The 21,500-nt window shown below is 31.5% G+C and overlaps 1 protein-coding gene across 1 annotated transcript in view; it reads left to right on the forward strand.

The window, feature by feature from the left end:
* The window catches only part of LOC111049358 (protein timeless homolog), a 249,705-nt gene extending 228,439 nt beyond the window's left edge, over positions 1 to 21,266 (forward strand). The window contains exons 19-29 of the mRNA XM_039434760.1: positions 217 to 415; positions 1,589 to 1,734; positions 2,824 to 2,918; positions 4,166 to 4,257; positions 6,035 to 6,134; positions 8,012 to 8,149; positions 9,395 to 9,529; positions 11,154 to 11,332; positions 15,153 to 15,261; positions 16,579 to 16,696; positions 18,062 to 21,266. Coding sequence (XP_039290694.1) covers positions 217 to 415; positions 1,589 to 1,734; positions 2,824 to 2,918; positions 4,166 to 4,257; positions 6,035 to 6,134; positions 8,012 to 8,149; positions 9,395 to 9,529; positions 11,154 to 11,332; positions 15,153 to 15,261; positions 16,579 to 16,696; positions 18,062 to 19,991 — 3,241 coding nt within the window. The 3' untranslated portion in view covers positions 19,992 to 21,266. The remainder of the gene's footprint in view (positions 1 to 216; positions 416 to 1,588; positions 1,735 to 2,823; positions 2,919 to 4,165; positions 4,258 to 6,034; positions 6,135 to 8,011; positions 8,150 to 9,394; positions 9,530 to 11,153; positions 11,333 to 15,152; positions 15,262 to 16,578; positions 16,697 to 18,061) is intronic.
* Positions 21,267 to 21,500: the final 234 nt, after the last annotated feature.

A 21,500-nucleotide genomic window follows, 5' to 3' on the forward strand; every position in this document is an offset into this window, starting at 1 on the left:
TATTTTATGACGCAGTACATAAATTTGAATTTCGATTTGAGCAGAACACAAAAATCAGTCTACTTTGTGAGGTACATGAGACGATCATGATAACATGTTTTACTATAATTTTCTAGGTTCAATTCAGAGAAAACTTCAAATCTGTGGTATATTGCTACCGCAGATACCTTGCTAACATTTGGTATCTTGCTAACATTTTTTACTATTATTTTCTAGGTTCATTTCAGAGAAAACTCTTCAAATCTGCGGTATCTTGCTGGAAAAATTTGAGAGCAACTCGGCGCACACGAACCATTGCATCGTGAAACTGCTGCATCGCATTGCCGTCGACTGCCGTATGCCTGCCATGCTTTTCCAGGCCTCTCTGTTCCGCATCTTCCAGCGTGCTATGGCCTCGCCAAACCCTGAACATAAGGTGACAAAATTCATTTTTATTTCGAACCCAATATACTGTATCAAACTGTAAGCCTCTATTTGTTGTGAATTTGCATAAATAATATTATTAAAGAAATTACTAGTGCAATTTAAATGCATTTTTTTTTTACTCTTGAAAATGGCATGAGTGCTTGAAACTAGTTGTGTTTCTATAAGAAGAAGTATAAAGAGGGTACTATAGTAATTTCTATAATGATTAAACAAATCAAGTATTAAAATACTTTATTGTATAAATGAATTAATTTATTTTTTTATAAATTTTATTTTTTAAACTATTTTTATTTCCATCCTGAAAAACAGTGCTTTACAATGTATAATTTTACTTTAGCAATTGAACGAAAGTAATTCTCATATCATATCAATAGCATTGATAATGGCATTATTCAACTGAAACATGTCGTGACTAAATAATTTTAAAAGGTTACTTAGATTTCTATGTTTATTTATATTCAAAAGTAGCTCTAAAGAAAGAAGACATATCAATAGCATATCCTTGTTAGTACCAAACCTTTCTCAATATTACCGTACGGTACATTGTTTTGTATTAGATGCAATTTGTAAGAAAATAATCAATTTACATTTACATTTATTACATTCCTTAATCACAACATCAAATTAATGATTGGGAGAGAATCAACAGGATAAACCCAAAACTGTTCGTCTCCCTAATTTTGATAAAAATAGTCCAAATGAGGTTATGAAAACACTTTTATAAAGATCACAAAAATTTAAAGTCCAAATAAACATTATACTAAAAATTTTGTATCCCGGTTGATCAGAAAGATGAACAAATTATTATTACACTTAAATGCATTAATAAATTGAAAAATATTTAAAAACTAGATACAAAATATTTAAACTAATTTATTCATACTATTTTAAAAAACTATAAACAAAATATCTTCAATTTACTAAATAATCTATAAAATTATTCATACTATTTTAAAAACTATAAACAAAGTATCTTCAATGTACTAAATAATCTATAAATTATTCACTTATCATTCATTATAGCCTCTATGTCCTGGAGGCTAAGTTTCATGTGTTTTGTGTGCAACTAAGGCTATTCATTATTCAACAGAGTTTGAGCTTTAGTCACTTTCTATATTCATGTTAGAAACTAATTTCACAATTTCTCAATATAATGTTGTAGGAGTTCAGACGATTCGCCAGATTCATTGTTCAAAAACTCCTAGAAACTGCAGAAAAAAATCCGAAAGTCTTCATCGAATTGCTGTTCTGGAAGAAGGTGAAGGATGCTGTAGAAATAACTGAAGGCTACGGAAGTACATCTACCAAGTGAGTTTCTTTTCATAATATTTTATGTGAAAAACAAAACATTTTTGAAAAGTTTTTAAGAATGTATAGTATCAACAGAATGGTTGACATTGAATGAGTTCTGTAACATTCCTACACATCAACATTGATTTATCAATACGTATCCATATGCGGTATACGTATACTATGCGTATACTGCGGTATGCGTAGTACGTATACTATGCAGTTCTGTATATTATAAACTTGTTTATTTGTTTTTGATTTGCATGTTATTTAAATTTTCTTTTATTGAGCTTATTGAGAATAAAACTTCATTCATTCATTCATATAAAGTTGTAGAATATAAAACGGTGAGTTTGAACTTATTAATGTCAATTAAATAATAATGAATAATGAATATAATGAATAATGAATAATAATATAATGAATATCCAATAATATTTATTGACACTAGACCGAAGAGGCCAGGTATATCACTCGTGAGTATATAGATTGTCCACATTTGAGACTCCCATTGAACTTTTTTTTCATTGAAGTTACAATAATTGGAAAGTATCTTCTAAGAGCAATCAAGAGGATCTCATCAAAGGTTATAATGTAGACAATTTTAGTTGAAATTTTCATGGAATTTATTTCTCTACTATAATTTTTCATCGTATAGTGTTCATTCGTGTATGAATATATTGTATTTTAGAATTATTAATGAGTATAGATTAATTAAATAGCAATTGATATAACTTATTTTATCTAAAATAACACTTTTCTGCATTTACCATTGTATTATTTAGGAGTCAATTCAATAGCAAGTTGCACAGCAGATGAAAAAATGTAGGCCAAGGAACAGGTGGGTGGACCAAGTGATGGATGACCTGAGAAGGATGGGGGTGAGAGGATGAAAGTGCCATGAACAGAGAAGAATGGAGGCGTGTTGTGATGGAGGCCAGAGCTCACCTAGGGCTGTAGCGCCGGATAGAGAAAGAAAAAAAAATTAGGAGTAAAAACCACTGTATTTGAAATTGAGTTTATTATCACGTTCGATGTTGTATGTTCTAAACTGTTGATATATTGATATTTTTCTCAAAAAATTATGAGTTTTATTTTCTATTTCAGGAGCCATTCAGTTAAAAACTTGTGGAGTGAAGAGCAAGAAGACGAACTGACTCGACTCTATCAGGAGTTTATGTCGACTAATCCACCAGAAAGCAGTGAGTTATTTATTCTTTTTTCAGTTATTCATTATTCAGTATTTGGCATTTTTGGTATTCAGTCTTTTAGTTATTTAGTGATCAAGTAATTCAGTTCCCATCCAGTTTTCTATCAGTTATTTTTTCTCAATCTTGTCAATTTTAATTATAATTTGCTAAATTCCATTGTTTATTCATTATGTTTCTTAGCATGTATTCAGTCTTTTAGTTATTTAGTAATCAAGTAATTCAGTTCCAATCCAGTTTTCTATCAGTTATTTTTTTCTCAATCTTGTCAATTTTAATTATAATTTGCTAAATGCCATTGTTTATTCATTATGTTTCTTAGCATGTATTCAGTCTTTTAGTTATTTAGTAATCAAGTAATTCAGTTCCCATCCAGTTTTCTATCAGTTATTTTTTCTCAATCTTGTCAATTTTAATCATAATTTGCTCAATGCCATTGTTCATTCATTATGTTTTTTAGTTGATTTATCACTCAATCAATTTTATAATTCGGTGAATTCATTGTTCATTTATTAGCTATTTTGAAAAAAAATTCTCATTATACGATGTGTAAAAATATATTTAATGTAATAACGTTGTGTAACACAAATCCTCATCCGAAAGTTTTCCAGGTATAGAATTTTTCTGCCCTCATGAAAACTTATTTCAGATTTGCTGATATTGTAAAGTTTCATGATCTAGAAACTTTTAAAAAACCTACACTCTGGTTCCTTTTAAGCAGTCAGTATTCCTCATTAATTACATCAACGCTTCCCATTCAATCAATGCTGACAGTTTGGAGTGAATCTCACTATAAATACATTAATAAAAGTGAAGCATTAAATAATAGTTTAGTATAAGGAGTCCGCATTAAATCATATTCATCATTTTTGAAAAAATGCTGTGCATCTTAATACCTCCTATGATTATAATAGTTGAAATTATGATGAAATTATGATAGTTATATTATGATGAAAAGGATATCAACACAAGATATGGAGATGATTATTATTTTAAATTAACTTATTTAGTCCTATATGTGATTCTAAAAGGAAAAGAGCCAATTGGTTTGCATTGTATTACCTAGAAAAGTAGTTCGTTTTATGAATTTCTTCATTACTCATTAATACATTAATCTACCTTACTCATTATTTGTATTAAAAAAGCTCACATAGTTTGTAATTTAATGCTCAATAGATGCTACGTATATTTAGTAATTCCAACACTTCCTTTAACAATTGACTTTTTAACTTTTGCTTCAGATCCTGTCGATTGGATAATGGAGAACTTGATAAATCGCGAACGGTCGCGTGTTAGTGTCATTAAAAAATTGAAAGAGTTACATTTGTGGTCGGTAAGTATTTATTATTATTATTATTATTATTATTATTATTATTATTATTATTATTATTATTATTATTATTATTATTATTAGTCCAGTCAAGGAAAGGTTATAGAGGGAAAAGTTTGGAAGACAATTTTTAACCCCGAAGTTCTGTTTAGGGTAGTATGGAGGTGAACATATCAAAAGTCCTCACCCCAACCCCATGTGCTAAGGGGGTGGGGGTGGTTCAAAGGTACCATTTTTTGGCTTCTCGCTTATAACTCGAAAACTATGTATCTTATGGACATACCTGTTACATACAAAATAAAAGCTTACATAATTTCCTACAATATACATCTCACAACTTTTTCCATATCTTTTCTAGTTTTCAAGGTATCCGCTCTTGAAGGTGTGACATTTTTGATAAACGCGTTTTCCTCCATTTTTTTCTATTTTTGCTCTTTATATAACTTTTTAAAAAACGATGGGAAAAATCTATGCTGATTATGAGCTTATAGAGCATTAATTTCTCTTCAATTTGATGTAAAATTTCACACTTTTACGCATTTTCCTACAACTGCTGCAGCAGCTTTATTGTTGAGTTTGATATCTCCAGTTTTCCAACAATAGACCAATAATTGACAAAGGAATTTGGAGGGAATGTTTTGAACACAATTTTTGACTTAGCAGCTTTGTTGGGGGAGGAGAACATATTAAAAGTCCCCATTCCTAACTCATGTGCTAGGGGATGAGGGTGGTTTAAATGTTGTTTTTTCAGCATTTTGCTTCCACGCTCATATCTTGAGAACAATACGTTCAACCGACATAACTAACTATACAAAAATGAAGCTTTATAAATTTGATATGTTTACCTCCTTACTACCCTCAACAGAACTGCGTCAAAAATTGTCTCCCAAACTTTTCCCTCTATACCCTCTCTTGATCATTCATTTCCTGTGCTAATTATCATAATAATAAGATAAAATAGTAGGTAAATGTTGGAGTAATAATATACGCTATATTTACCTCCAGAAATTACAAACATGTAGATCGGTAAATATACCTCATCAAGATGAAAAAATATCAGTAAGTATTTTAATAATAATAATAAGATATCATGGAAGGTGAATTTTGTAGTGATATATGATAGCAATATTTCTCCTCCAGAAATTACAGAAGTAATTTCATAAAATATACGAGTACCTTATCAATATGAAAAAAATTGTTGATTTTCTTACACTGTTCTACAGAAGGTGATATTATGTGACTTATCTTTTCTCAGACACAAAATCACTATTCATTATCTATTGCACCCTAGAATTTTTGACCAGACCTTCATGTTTCTATGACTGTACTAATAGTAATTCGAATATGACCCCATACAACGTACATTAAAATGTATAATAAATTAATAGAGAAGTTATAAAATGAAATGGAAAAGACGTGAATCAAATGAACTTGAATAATTGAAGTATCGATGGAATCGGTTAATTTCCAGTCTTTTTTTGTTACCAGTTTTGTATTTTTTTAATATCCCTCAAATAGCTAAAGGCTAGAGAGATTAAAATTATGTAAACTGTATTAATTTATTAAAATTGTAGTTTGAAACAAATACCGTGGTGAATTATTGATTCAATATCACTTTTTGTTTGCTACTATCTCCAATTTTTTGTTGCAATAATTCAATTGGAACATATTTTATTTGATTTCAATATCCCACTTTTCGTTCTCTATTAACCAATCCCAATTCTTTTGTTGAAATTGTCCAATTTGAACCGTATTTTAATCTTGTTTTTTGTATTTTTAGAGAGAATCAGTGGCTGAACTGAAGAGATCGGCGAGAGAATGGTCACAAGAAGAGGAAGACCAGCTGAGGGAGTTGGTACCCGAATTTCTCAATGCTGAAAGTATGTATATATTCTAATATTGTATGCTGGAATGGCTAAAGTAATCATTTTTCTATGTTCACAATACTCCATTATGTAGGTACTTGGCTCAATAATGGGCTCTTTCCCATGACGTCCCAAATTTCAAATAATATCGACATTTACATAACTTCAAATTCAAAATGATTGTATAAATAACCAAAACTTGAATGGAATACGATAAATTCTAATTACATAGACATATTTCATATTTTCATTCACTATTCTTGAATAAAACACCATATCATTAGTATTCTTATATTGAAATTAAAAACCTAAGTATACCCTTTTTTAAAAACCTCCATTCACAACATACTCCAACATATTAAAACATGTTCTGAATGAATTTTTTTTTAAAAAGCGTACTTAGATTTTTAATTTCATGATAAATAATAGAAACCCTCTGCAAAAATTTAACACAAGTTTCCTGTATATTCCAATATTTATTTGAATTTTTAGCATTCCAATTACTTCCTTCATAAATGTAGAGAGTGGAATATTAATTAGTAGTCCTCATGGAAAGTGAAATAGATGATTAAAATGTAAGCTTCACCCATTTTGCATATTCCAAATATTAAATATGTTAGAATATTTTCGTAATTAAGTGGTAGCGTGAAAATTACTGTGCAGAATTTACTCGTCATCAAATAAAGAATTCATTCCATTCCTGTAGTTTGGAATAATAAGCAGTGTTTAGGTAATAAGGTGATGATATGCTGGTTGGATATCCATTCATTGGGAATGAAAAGGACTAAAATCACCACACTCATTAATTAAAAACCGAGAAGTTAAGATCTATAAAAAGAAGTCATGATAACAATGTTAATTTGGCCATATTGAGTCTCAGCTCGAGAGTTGTACTTGTATATTAGACAGTTGTATATAGACAGTATATTATACTATTTTACTGATCTATATTTCTTATACTGAAAAACGTTATTTGTTCATAAGCTCAGGCTGACAACAGTAAATAAACCTCAAAACAAGACTCAACATAGCTGCGTGTACAGACCTTTTTCTATATGTAGTAAACTCTAGAAACGTTTGATTACACTCTACTTATTCCATTGTACATTGTAATGTTTTTTCTGAGAATAAATGGAAATGATTTATTTATTTATTACAATATTACATAAAGTAACATTACACATAAGCAAGCTCTTTCGAACATGGCCGCATATGGCAGTATCGAATACATACATTATAAATATGAATTTTTTTACACATGATACTGATTAAGAAAAAATGTATACAGAATAATTCAACAAGAACGAACTTTGAATATTTGAATATCATAAATTTTTCTCCTCTTAAATTGTAACTAACAATGATATTAGGTAAGCATTAAGAACATATGAAGGAAGTACTTAAAAAATTATTATCTAAAGCTACAGCGACGCTACAATACTGATTTGAGTGAAATTTTCAATATTTTTTGTGATTGTGAAGGAAGATTTTGGTTTGGATTTGTATTTTGAAATTAATTAATCTGATAAATCCAAAATTATTGTAATACATACATTGTTTGGACTCAAAATAGTGTGTGAATTAAGTTATTATTTACATAACCTCTAGACCATGTATTCCAAATTAAGGTTCAAAGCAGTTTTGGGCGAATGCCTGTTGTTTTTACCTGCATTGTATCTATTGCCTATGAATAAATAATACCCATAAAAGTGAAGTCTATCACACTATGAGAAACTTGAAACAAAGAAAAAATGATACTACACAATAATGTTGTACATGCTCTACATCTTGTTCGGGCAAAGCAATTAGAAAAAATTCAATCTACGTTTTATCAGATTTTGATTGTTATAATAAATACTGCAGATGTTTGAATATTGTAATGTTTGCTGCAGATCCGATGGAGTGTATAATGAGTAGGCTAATTGGCAACCGCAGCAAAAGCAATGTGATTCGCAAAATCCTCGACCTCGGCCTGGTGGATGACAGGAAGCAACTCAGGAAGAAGAGGTCAAGGAAGTCTCGCGAAAAAGGTAACAATTAGTGACTTTATCATTGTTATAATTTTAATTAGGCTATAAGGCAAACTGTAGTATCTAATACAAGTAGCAGGTATGTATGTTTAGTAAGACATGAAACAATTATGACTGAAATATTTCTAGAAGGGAATATATCTATTATCAAGTAGTCGCTTGGACGATATTTATTTAAACATTTATTTATTTGCAAATATAATAACAAATTACATGAATATTGCAATGAGTTATAATAATAACAGCTGTTGTTATAGGAGTAAGTTTGAGATTCTTTTCAAGTTGTAAAATTTTCAATTATTAATATGATTTTTTTCAGTTACCAGTGAGTTTAGTAAAGTATTTTTATTTAATTTGGAACTTTTAAACTTTTCTAAATTCTAAATAGGTACCTAGTTTATTTATATATTATGGTTATGGACTCAAAATTGGACGAAAATCATGAAGTGTGAACATGACCTATTTTTGGACAATTTCTATCTAAATTTGGGAAAGGAACAGTTTTGGGCTTTAAGCCTGTTGTTCCTTTCCCAATCATTCATAATTATTGAGAATGATATTGTATTTATCAATGTATAAATAAATGAATAATAGTTTGAGCTCAGTACTCCATTACATTGAGATTATATTATATTATGATGATATATATTTGCATTGAAACAAAAGGAAAAAAACAGCTCCTACGCCTACGGTTTTATGGGCAACCATAGCAGTTCAGGTCTGATTTTTTTGTAAGTTAGGATGATTTTTTCTAAATATGCTTCAGATACTGTTCCTGTCAGAGACACATGTCTGCTCACTGCTCTAGAGAGGTGGGTGACAGCTATGTGATATTGCTCCAATTGAATGGAAGATCACATTCAGAAGCAGTGTTGCTTGTTGTGTCTTTTTGGTTGCTTGTTGCTGAGGTATGCTAACCGCCCAAGTCTACAGCATTTAATTTATCGTATAAAACACTATAATCATAATATAATTATGTCCATGGAGGAAAAACTAGTTTGAGCCTGTACCATTTCTCTCCAAAATTCTGATAAAAAGTTCGCCACTTAATTTTCGGTCCGGGAATAATTATTTGAAAATTTCGAATGATGATTGCCCATTAATTGCATCTGCAACACAGGTAACGAAAATACAGTGCTCATTTTTTTTAAATTGTTATAAAATCTTCTAGAATCTCACACAAGACTGTGACTAGAAGTCAAATTTATCTCATTTTCTAATGTTATAACTAATTTTCTAATTTAGGTAAAGATGGATCAGATGAGAGCAATTCTTCGAGTGATGGGTTGTCTGATGATGAAGCAGCAGATAAAGAGTCTAGTCCTCCAGTTGTCACTTTTGAGAAAGTGGTTGATGCCTTGAACAATGCTATTTTCGATGGTAAGTGTGTGTTCCATTGTTTTTCGATGAACTTAATATTTTTTGTTCTGACAATTCTTCCTTCATTCAATTAATTTGCCACAGGCTGGTGATATTTTGGAGAAATAAATCCAATAATGTGTTTCTAGTGTGATTAAATAGTTTTACACGGTACTAGTTATATCACATCCAAGAAAATCATATATTTTTTGAAGTAATATATTGAACTCATCTATTCCTTTATTTCGTACATTGCTTTGTGCACTCTACTGCGAATTGCATGCATTTTTCAAGTTCTCTCAACCCCTTTCTTCATACATTCAATTCACTACAAATCAGGTAATATCCTATATAAATAATTCTAATCTTGCGTTTCTATTGTGATTGAATAGGGTACTACTACCAGTAATATCAGTATTACTGATAAATGTATTAGTATTTTTGGTACAAATATTGCTCTTTCCAGAAAATCCTGTTGTTTTGAATCAACAGGTTGATTTCATTTATTACTCTGTTTCGCATATTGTCTTGTGCACATACTGCGATTCGCATGACGACGACATGATTAAGTCGTGGTTAAATTTTTAAAATCGTCGCCGTCACCGGCATGCGAATACAGTAGTGTATCTTGAGGGGCATTTACATTAGTCATGTTTCCTTGAATTATTCAAGTTTCATGGCGTTTATGTAAAATTAAGTCAAGTTAACAACAACAGAAACTTGAATCCAGTATACCAATTTCGACTCTTCTTCAATTCTTGTTGATTCAAGTAGATGTTGATCGTTTTTTACTTTTGGATTCAACTTGAATCTTGGATGTATAATCCAACCTACGAATGTGAAAATAAGATAAAGACAGTAGTTGTCAGTCAACTGAATCTAGAATGTATAAAAACAACTAAATAGAACAGTATGATGCAGATGATGAAGAAGAAGAGATTAATACGATTTCTAACTTCAAAATAATAATAGCATATTATATATTATAATATATAATAGCATATTATAATTATATAATATATAATAGCATATTATAATTGTATAATATATTAAAGTATACTTTTGAGGCTATGTAAACTTGACTTCAAGTTTTCAGAATCGCCCATATTTAACTAGAACTTTAAAAAAATGTCTATTCAAGGAAACTTGACCAATGTATTGACCATACTACTCTAAAATCAACTAAAAACAAAATTTATTTTCTAGGTTCTAAAGAGATATTACAACCTATATATTTATTAACATAGACGTTCAACCTAGATATTTATTTTAGTTAATATACTAAAAAAAATCTCGGTACTGTATATCTTCATAAAATAATCGATAAAATATTATCTAGTATTATTAAAAACAATATAGAAACATGAAGTACCCTTTTCTTAAAAACATGAAGTAACATTACAAACAATTAGTTTCCTTCTACTTTGGTCATTTTCAAGTTTAAATTAGTAGGCTGAAACTAGTTGTTTGAAATGTTTTAAATAAAAGAGTACTTCATGTTTTATATTGTTTTTAATAATTTTAATAAAGTAGCCCATATAAGTGAAGTGATTTTATCTAGTAGCCTATATATCTTAACATTTTATTGCTGTACCTTCCTAAATTTATTACATTGATTGAATAAAACGAAAATCTGTTGTTTTAGGTTTTAAAGAGCCATTAGAATGGCTGGTCTCTTCGATGAATGAAATGCTGGAAGACTTGGAAGCAGATCAGGAGGATGTGCCACTTCTGCCTCTCACCGATGTTTGCACTCAGGCCATGGAGAACCCTTTATTCACGTCGACCATCCAAGTTCTCGGCATTAAGCGGCCTGATGAGCAGGCAAGTAAAAATTATCTTTCTTTATTTTCCATTTATTTTCGCAAATGACTCTAAGGGCCGTTTGCAGAGTGCAAGTTTAAGCTAAAGCTTAACTTGCACAGTATCAGTTTAAACTCTGGGAAAGCTTAAACCTCCAAAGCAGGAGGTTTAAACCAAATAATTTGGATTAACTTGACATCTGTAAAGATTTGATGGGGAAACAGCTTTCGACTTTTGTCGAAACTTTTTCAACAGTTGTTTTTATTGCTTCTGTAGACGATAATAATTATTTGGGTTATAGTGAATCATTATTTGAATATAAAAATAATTATAATGGATGAATTGATAGAAGTTTTTAATGCGATTGATAAAGATGACTGCGAAGAAATTTTGGAACTGAGAAAAATTGGGCAGAAAACGAATAATAAATTGAAATTTTTGGGATGATAGAGAATTTATTTTACGGTTTGCTTGAGTATTAGTATTTGATTGAATAAACCACTTCATAGAAATTAAGAAAATTTTTAACAGTGGTCTTTGATTAGAAAACATGTTTTTAATAACACATAACTGAGATATTTTGCTTTCGAGAGATTTCTAATAAACGAGGAAGACCGTAGTAGATTCAAGCGTAACAAAGTAACTTACATAATCTCAATTTACTGATCGTTTGTAAACAAATAACAAATTTCCTGTAAAAATCAGCCTTCCTGATATTATAAACAATGACATTCTATTACCAACTTAAGGCTAAACTAGTTTAACTTAAACTGGATTAGTAAATGCACTGAGAAAACCGTTTCAAGTTTAAACTTTCAGATTAACTCAAACTCGAGTAACTTAATCGATTTTAGCAATCTATACTGTGCAAACGGCCCTTAATATGTTTAAAATTGAAAGAGAAATCCTTAGTGGAAAGGAGCGTTATATAAACGGTATATAAACGTTATATAACTTCGGTCTGCTTGCACCAGCTGGTTTGTGGGTTCGAATCCCACTCATGGACACTTTATCATCTTATCAATTCATCAACGCACTCTCCATCAACCACGCACAAGCAAATATCTCATGTGGGCATCATCCGCAATAAGAAAATAAATATAATGCTTACTTCGTGCTGTTCCTCTCCCAAATTCTGTGAATATAAGATAATAATAATACGTGTTTCGTGCTAAATTGATTCATAAAACACAGAATTGGCAATGGCTACATTCACCTATCAAACTTGACAATTTTTCAGGGTGGTGGGCTGACATGATTTCTTATCAAACTAATCTAATGTGCTTGAAAATAATTCCCTCTCTCCCTATTTTCTAGAACAAACACCTCATGACCTCCATTATATGACTTATATTTTTGTCTTCCTATTTTCTCTACGTTCTTTGAAGGTGTAAGCTTCAATTGATTTCTATTGGTTTTATTCTGTTACGTGGTAGGTCCAGAAAGTAAGTTCCGTTTGGTAATAAAATTAAATTGTGTACAGATACAGAAAATTTATTTTTGACACAAAATTCTACAACTCTTAAACTACTTTTCCACATAACTGCCGAAATTTTGCAGTCATTTGTCATAGCGTGGCACAAGTTTTTGTATGCCTTCTTCATAGAAATTTGCCGCCTGTGTCTTCAACCAGTTGGAAACAGTTACTTTCAGCTTGTCGAAATTTCAGTTTTCCGGTAACAATTTCATGCATTTGTGATCGTGAAATTTGGGGAAATTCCATAGCGAGAGCACTAATTGTAAACCTTCGGTTTTCATGGATCTTGTCATCAATCGCGTGAACCAGTTCTCCTGTAACCAAAGATGGACGCCCACTTCGTTCTTCATCAAGCACATCACTACGTCCGTCATTGAACTGACAGACCCATCTTCTCACCATTGAATCACTCATCGCACTTTGTCCATGAACATCGCAAATTTGCCGATAAATTTCACTTGGGTTTACTTTCCTTGCATTCAGAAAACGAATCACAGACCTGATTTCACAAGCGGCGGAATTTTCAATCAACACTGTCATTGTAAACAAGCACAGCAAAATGTACGTGGCTGACAGTGATCTCCAAATGGCGCACGTTTCTTCTCCTTGATACAGAGCGTCTACCGCGAATGTGCGGAACTGCGATCGCAGCGCTGTAGCGGATATAAATTGAAACGGAACTTACTTTCTGGACGTGCTATCGTATATTTAAATACATGGACTGTTGTAAGTCTATGTTTTGAAATATGAATGTGTGTGAATGTGTGCGTATATTTGTTTTCTTTTTCAACTCCTGCTTACGTACAGAAGGTTCTTGCTTTTTTGTGAGTAGTAAAATATAATTTGTTTGCTTCAATTATTTCTTGGCATCATCAGCATTTTCAGTATTTAAGTAATAATTAATTTTTCGTGGTGGAAGTCATCTGTTATTTAAATCAAATTATATTACTGGAAAATAGTGCTCTTCTTTTAATGATGATTTTTATGTTACAAATGATGTGAACAATAAAATTGATTTGATATTTGACATTCTTCTCCGAAATTAAGGGAATATGACACATTACCAAACAAAAAGGTTATGGTAGTTACTAGGAATCTATCATGCCACATATAACTTAATATTTTTTCTTCATTATTATACTATAGCTTCTAGCTGGAAGCTAATAAGCTATTCTATTTTGACTTGAATTGATAAGAATTGAAACATTGATGTAGGTGTAACCCTTGTTAGTTCTAACCTTGACAATAACTAATAATAATAATACTCAGCTAACCTAAAGCTGTTCTTACACCAATGTTATTAACAAAATGTTTATTTTTCCGTCCTTATACATTCTATTAGATCAAACGGAGCTTGACAGACACATATGCACATCATGTGAATGATAAGCTATGTTCAATCTAATAGAATCTATAAGGACGAAAAAAAACATTTTGTTAATAACTTTGTTGTAAACGCAGCTTAACTTACCTATACCCAACTTGAAATGTTTTTAATTGAACCAAACCATTCTCAGGGTATGATGTACCAAAAATTTTCACATATTTGAGAAAATATGTATAAAATATTTTTAATTTTTCACACAGAAAAAACAATAAAAATTATCAGAAAAAGTGCACATTGATACATAATATTGACACTAGAAAATAAAGAGAATATTGACGTACTAAATCTAAGATTTATTTTGTTCTAAATATTCAAGACGTTTACAATGATTCTAAAATCTCATCTTGTTCAGAATATTTGAATTAAATGAAGGAATAAATTGAATTTATTTGATGAGAATTGGAGGTAGACACATAGTTATATCTGAACAATTTTGTAATTTTATCCGATTTGTACGAAAGTCTAATTAACTTCATCATTAGCATCCATATTACCTAACCAAACCAACCAAAAAAAAATATTGATTTGTAAATTTCTTGAAGCGCTTGCCATACATCAGTGATAATTTGTACATTATATTTTATCAAGATATAATATATTGTCTGTGTATTTGTCTGTAATTTCATCAGTTTTGAGCGAAAATATCTGAGTTCAATTACTTCATCATTATCATTCAAATTAATAACAAAAAATTCTGTACTGTTCATTGTAAGGTCTACTTGTATTTACATAAACATTGAAAATCAAAGAACTCTGTTTTCACTATGGTGAGAAGTTGAAATCAGGGCACTTTAAACAGGGATTTTTAATTTTTATGTAAATTCTGTATTGATTTGGAAATGTTGAATCTCTTGCTAATAATATCATTAATTTTTGTATGTCACATTTTATTAAGAGATACTAATATCATCTGTAATTCATTTGTCTAATGTTGAAGAGATTTTTTGAATGTAATTCTTCTATTATTGCTCGTTTAGGAAGTATTTTGGAGACTGCCAGGCATCTGGACCGAGGCAAAAATCAAAGACATGATACGAATTATCAAAGAGGCTATTGAAGGGAATTTGTCGACTGCATCAAACCCAGGTGAATAATCAATCATTATTTTATTAATTTCATTCTCTCCTACAGTGAAATTCACTTCAATCTGTCAGTATTCTTTATTAACGAATCAATTATTTCCCATACAATCAATGCTGACAGTTTGAAGTGGATCTCACTCTACACTATTGTTTTAAACTTATTTTTCCATTATGAACTTAATATTTCAACATCAACGTTTTTTACGAGTATTTCAACATTTCATCGAATACTTTAAGGCTATATTTTTTAGAACATGACCGTGAGATATTACTAACAACTCCTCTTAATAGCATGTTTCATTCTGTCATTTTTAATGACAACAAATAATTTAACACTGTAATTTGAATTTTTGTGGAGTAGTGGATATGATATTGTGGTTGATAACCATATTGAATTTTTTATAACCATGGTATTTATTGAAAAAATAAGAAACTAGTTATTGTTATTATACCATTATAAATCTCAAAAATCAAATTGATAAATAAACTTATCATTATTGTAACAACCTGTACTGATTTCAACTACTAATTTTATTCATTTATCCATTAACAGAGTCACAAATCATAAAATACAATATTATTGTGTGAGGACAACAGGTTGAGCCCAAAACTGCCTCTCTCCCAAATTTGCATTTGTTCAATTTTGAAAATCACTATTAATTACTAAAATTTGAGTAATTTCATAAAATTTTGAGCCAGAAAAAGCCGTAACTCACTATACCTAGTAAATTCTACAAGTCGTTTTAATAAGTCGTATTTGCCAATATCCAGTGTCTCATGTAAAAAAATTAAGGTCGTTTCATGAAACATAATGAATGTCATGGTAACAATTGGTAATGATAGAATTGTAATTCCCTCCATCAGACTAAGTAAGGGCTTAAAGTGTTGTCTATCAACAGTATTGTTGTTGTAATAAGTTGCCACTGAAAATAAGAAACATGCGACTTTACGAGTTTAAAAAGAACATATAACAATTGTATTGAAAAAAAGCTTACCTTTCGGTAGAAGAATTTCTCAATAGTTGAATGCGTTGATCTTTTATGTAGCCTAAATGTATCCAATTTTAATCACTACTTTGATTCTATTATTAATGTAATGATGTATTGTGACATGGCCTAAATGTACTGCACTTATATTATAGTCAATAAAAATATTTCTATTCCTATTCTACTTACATTTTGGTATTCTACTATCTCTCTCATTTTGCCTTCTAAAAATTCTATTTTTCATCAGTACTATCTCAATTTCATTGATAATAATATGTGAATTTTATTCTTGATGAATGTAGGCCGTTAATCTCTCGATTTTCTTTCATCTTCAGGAAGTTTCAAGGCTGAAAAAGTACAACAGAAAAAACCCAAAGAGAAACCCAAGAAAAAGAAAAAGACTAAGAAGCAGGACAAGAAAACTTTCAATGATATCCTCAATGATCTTGACAGGTATGTATAATGGTTTCAAATTAGTATAAATTGGGCGTGACTGTCTAAAGCTGGATTCGCTGGAAAATATCATACCAATTAGTTCTAATGGTATTATTCATACTCTTTTGGCCGTGCTAAGCGAAAATAGAAAATAGTCTCGGGCTTGGAAAAAGTCTAATTAGATCTTGTAGGAATTATATTTTTACTGTTCAATGTCACTCTTGTGCACAGATCGAACTTTAAGGCTCAACTCACACTCACGCGACTCAGGTCGAGAAGAGACTCGACTCTAGTCGAGAGCATGTGTTTCCAAATGGTGACACTCAGACCAGTCGATTCTAGTGTCCGCGACCTCACCATTTGAAAACACATGAACTCGACTAGAGTCGAGTCTCTTCTCGACCTGAGTCGCGTAGGTGTGAGTTGAGCTTGAGCGTATCGCAACCGACGTCACGTTACCGACGGCAGTTTGAAATTAGCTTTATGTTTCTAATTTTAAATTTCCATTTCAAAGTCAATTTCAATAAATATTCTAGAATTCTATTACATGGCTTGGTCTATTGAATTATATAAACTTATAATTACTGTATACAATAAATTATCATGTATTGTATGTTTCTAATATATAATACTAAAAAATATTAATAGTGGCTAATAACTTCTATAGTTTTTTCATCGAAATGATAGCCAACAATAACACAGAGTTTGCGATTGTATGCTATTATGAAAGTGACGACTTATATCCGCTGTTCATTTCTAGACTGGAAAATAAGTAGGTTCATCCCGAATTTGTAATTAATTATTGTCAATAAATGAATGCCAGTTCACAATAATTCCATCCTCACTGAATAGCTGAGTCTGTTATTATCCAGTTCATTCATTCGATGACAAAGATGTTAGGTGGCTACTGTGAATCTGTCTTACTTCTTCAAGATCCACTTCACAAACACATGTTTGTTTACATTGTGTCTCGGCTTCCAGAACCGACTATTAGTTCGTTTTTATCAATGTAGGATAAATGTCACAACATTTACGCTGGGCGTACACCGGTTAGTCAAGACAAGACTAGTCACGTTTAGTCACAATAGTCTCATAGTTGACATGTCTATTTGCAATTACTAATCAGTGTGAGTTGCGTCATAAGCAATAATGTGAAGTATTGTGACTAAACGTGTCTGATCATGTCTTGTCTTGTCTTGACTAACTGGTGTGCGCCTGGCCTAATCGAAACATAATTGTATTTATTCATTGAATTTATTGGCAATCACAAATTATTATATTGAACAATAATATGATTGGGAGAAGACAACAGGCATAGCCCAAAACTGTCTTTCTCCCAAATTTTGAATTGTTCTCTTTATTGATTCTTCTTATTTATTGCAGGAGTGGAGACGACTCAAACACTGATCTAGAAAACAGTCGAAACAACGGCAACAACCACAGTGACTCCGGCAGTGACTCTCGTGGCAGAAAGTCAAGACGAAACAGTGGCAGTTCTTCGGACTCTTCTAACAAAAGTCAACAAAACAGCGCCAAGAAAAGTAGAGGACTACGGCTGTGGTTGGACTCTGATTCAGATTCTGATTCGGCTAAAGATAAAGAGAAAACTAATGGAAATAAGTCAGACAGTGATGGAAGTAAACGAAAGGTGCAAAGTCGTAGATCAAGTGGCAGTGAACCTGATTCGAGTAATAGTAAGAGAAAGGAGACCAGAAAGAGAGCGGAGTCGAGACGAAAGGTTCTAGAGTCCGACTCTGACAGTGAAGACTCAAGAGTCAAAACTAATGGTAAGTCGAGCGGTATTTTCAGAGAGTCAGACTCTGATAGTGGAGAGTCATCGAAAGTCAAAGATAAGAAGAAGAAAGAGTCCAGTAATCTATGGCGAAGTTCTGACTCTGAGTCATCAGTTACCAATACACAGGCGAGTGGAAAACATAATGGTGTTTCTCAGAGTGATGACAAAAAGGGTAAAGTCTCAGGTAGTGATTCAAATAGGGGAATTCGTAGATCATCTCAGAAATCATCGCGTTTTGGGAGTCAGAGGAAAAACAGAAATAGTTCTCCAGGTACAGATAGTGATTCGAACAAAGGTAGTCCAAAATCTCGAAAATCATCTCAAATGACTCAACAATCATCTCGTTCTGGAAGTCCAAATAGAAGCAGACGTAGCTCTTCAGACAGTGACTCGAACCGAGGTAGTCCAAGATCCCAAAAATCGTCTCAGACAAATACTCAACAATCATCTCGTTTTGGGAGTCCAAATAGAAGCAGACGTAGCTCTTCAGGCAGTGACTCGAACCGAGGTAGTCCAAGATCCCAAAAATCGTCTCAGACAAATACTCAACAATCATCTCGTTTTGGGAGCCCAAATAGAAGCAGACGTAGCTCTTCAGGCAGTGACTCGAACCGAGGTAGTCCAAGATCCCAAAAATCGTCTCAGACAAATACTCAACAATCATCTCGTTTTGGGAGTCCAAATAGAAGCAAACGTAGCTCTTCAGGCAGTGACTCGAACAGAGGTAGTCCAAGATCACAAAAATCGTCTCAGACAAATACTCAACAATCATCTCGTTTTGGGAGCCCAAATAGAAGCAGACGTAGCTCTTCAGGCAGTGACTCGAACCGAGGTAGTCAAAGATCCCAAAAATCGTCTCAGACAAATACTCAACAATCATCTCGTTTTGGGAGTCCAAATAGAAGCAGACGTAGCTCTTCAGACAGTGTCTCGAACAGAGGTAGTCCAAGATCCCAAAAATCGTCACAGAATTCTCGAAAATCATCTCAAACAGCTACTCAACAATCATCTCGTTTTGGGAGTCCCAATAGAAACAGACGTAGCTCTTCAGACAGTGACTCAAACACAGGTAGTCAAAGATCCCAAAAATCGTCACAAATATCTTCTCAGATGTCTTCAATTGTTGGAAGTCAGAGAAATAACAGAGATATCTCTCCACAAACTTCTTTGAAAAATGGCAAGAATAAACCTCGAAAAAGGTCGGATTCTTTGTCTTCTGTGGAAGATAGCACACAAAGCAGTATCCTAAACAGCAGTCAGCTGAAGAGAAAGAGAGGGTTGAAATCCAGCTCTGATGATTCCGATAATCAGGGTAGTGTAGTAAGTCAACGCAAGAAAACTACTAAAAAATCAGCGATTGCTAGCTCAAATTCTGAGGGAGAGGAAGGTGATAAGGATAAGTCTCATGTTATGATTGTTGATGATGATGTAGAAAGTGTTTCCAAAAATGGGGTTGAATCAGTCAAAAACAAGCCTAAACGAAAAAGAATCGTGATTGGGTCTGACTCCGATGACTAGGATTCTGTCATTTTTATTTAATTAATTTGTAATAAGATAATACTAGGAATACTCAAGGCTGCGTTATTAATATACGCTTATGAGTTCATTTATAATATGTAATTTTTGTTTGGGTCAGTTTATTATAGTGAGATCACTCAACATAAGCAAGTTTAGTTAACTGCTATACTATTATAGTATTCTGCAAATTTCAATGTCTTGCAGAAGCGTAAATTAAAACATAGGCTAGGACTACTTAGTAATAGTCCTAAAACATAGTATACTTTTTATTATTAGTATACTTCCAATGCTGCCTTAAGCTGGGTTTACACCAAAGTTATTAACAAAATGTTAATAACTTCGTCCTTATAGACTCTTATTTGATTGAACGAAGTTTGACAAACACATATGTTCATCATGTGTATGATAAGTTATGTTCAATCTAATAGAATCTATTAGGATTAAGTTAACATTTCATTAATAACTTGGTGTAAACGCAGCTTTACAGTTCCAATGTTTACATTTCATAATGTTATTTGTCTCAACTTTCTATTTTAAACCTTGACCTTGTTTTTGTATGTATGATTATGTTTTTTATTGGTTGATAGACACTCAATAGAATTTCAATTGCTGATATTCAATCATTGTTCAATATTACTGATATTTGAGCTAAAATACCTATACCGTATTGGAAAGGTTTTTTTTAAATATTGCTACAGTATAGGCCTACTATCGTCACCCCAACTTCGTGACTGCTATTATTTTTAGTAGATTTTTGAATCCTTTTAAATTAATAATATTTATATTCATTTTTGGCTTATTAACTGAAATGTATGACACGCAGTTAATTTCTGGTCTATAGTCTCCAAAAATCATATCATGTAATCGCACATCATATTGAATTCTATATCTAGTATTAATTTCAGCATATTAAACATGAAAAAACATTTACAATATGGATAAGTCCGTTACATACTTGGATTATTTTCCTTTAACTATCGTGTAGCATCACACTATAGAGTCTATGTGTCGGGATGCTTTTGAATATAGGAATTTAGTTAACTTACCTAATAATTGTGTTTACTTGCAATTATAATATTTTCTGTTCTTGTATTCTAGACTAAGCAAATACAATTTTTTTCTACAATCTGTCTTGAATAGTAACTTGATCTTGATTGAATAAGTCTGCCACGTATCAATAATAATTATTACATCATAACTTTTCATATAACAAATTAAATAGAGAAACTGTTTGTATGGACATGATGGAAAATAAAATTATTTCGAATTTAATAACTTCCTGTAACCTTAGTTAATAACTAGTAACCTTTCTTGTTAGTGATTATTCTATGTTCGTTTAACCAAAGAGCCATCAGGCGTTTTAGTTTATATTTTATTCTTTGGGAAAACAAAAGGTATCTCAGATTCGGTTAAAACTCACACCATAATTTGTCGCTTCCAATTACTATACGGATGAGTATTAGTATTGATCAACGAAACAAATTCTCGAAAAATAAGTTCGATTTTTAT

This window comes from Nilaparvata lugens, chromosome 8, assembly GCF_014356525.2.
Source record: "Nilaparvata lugens isolate BPH chromosome 8, ASM1435652v1, whole genome shotgun sequence".
In the NCBI taxonomy this organism is placed as follows: Eukaryota; Metazoa; Arthropoda; class Insecta; order Hemiptera; family Delphacidae; genus Nilaparvata; species Nilaparvata lugens.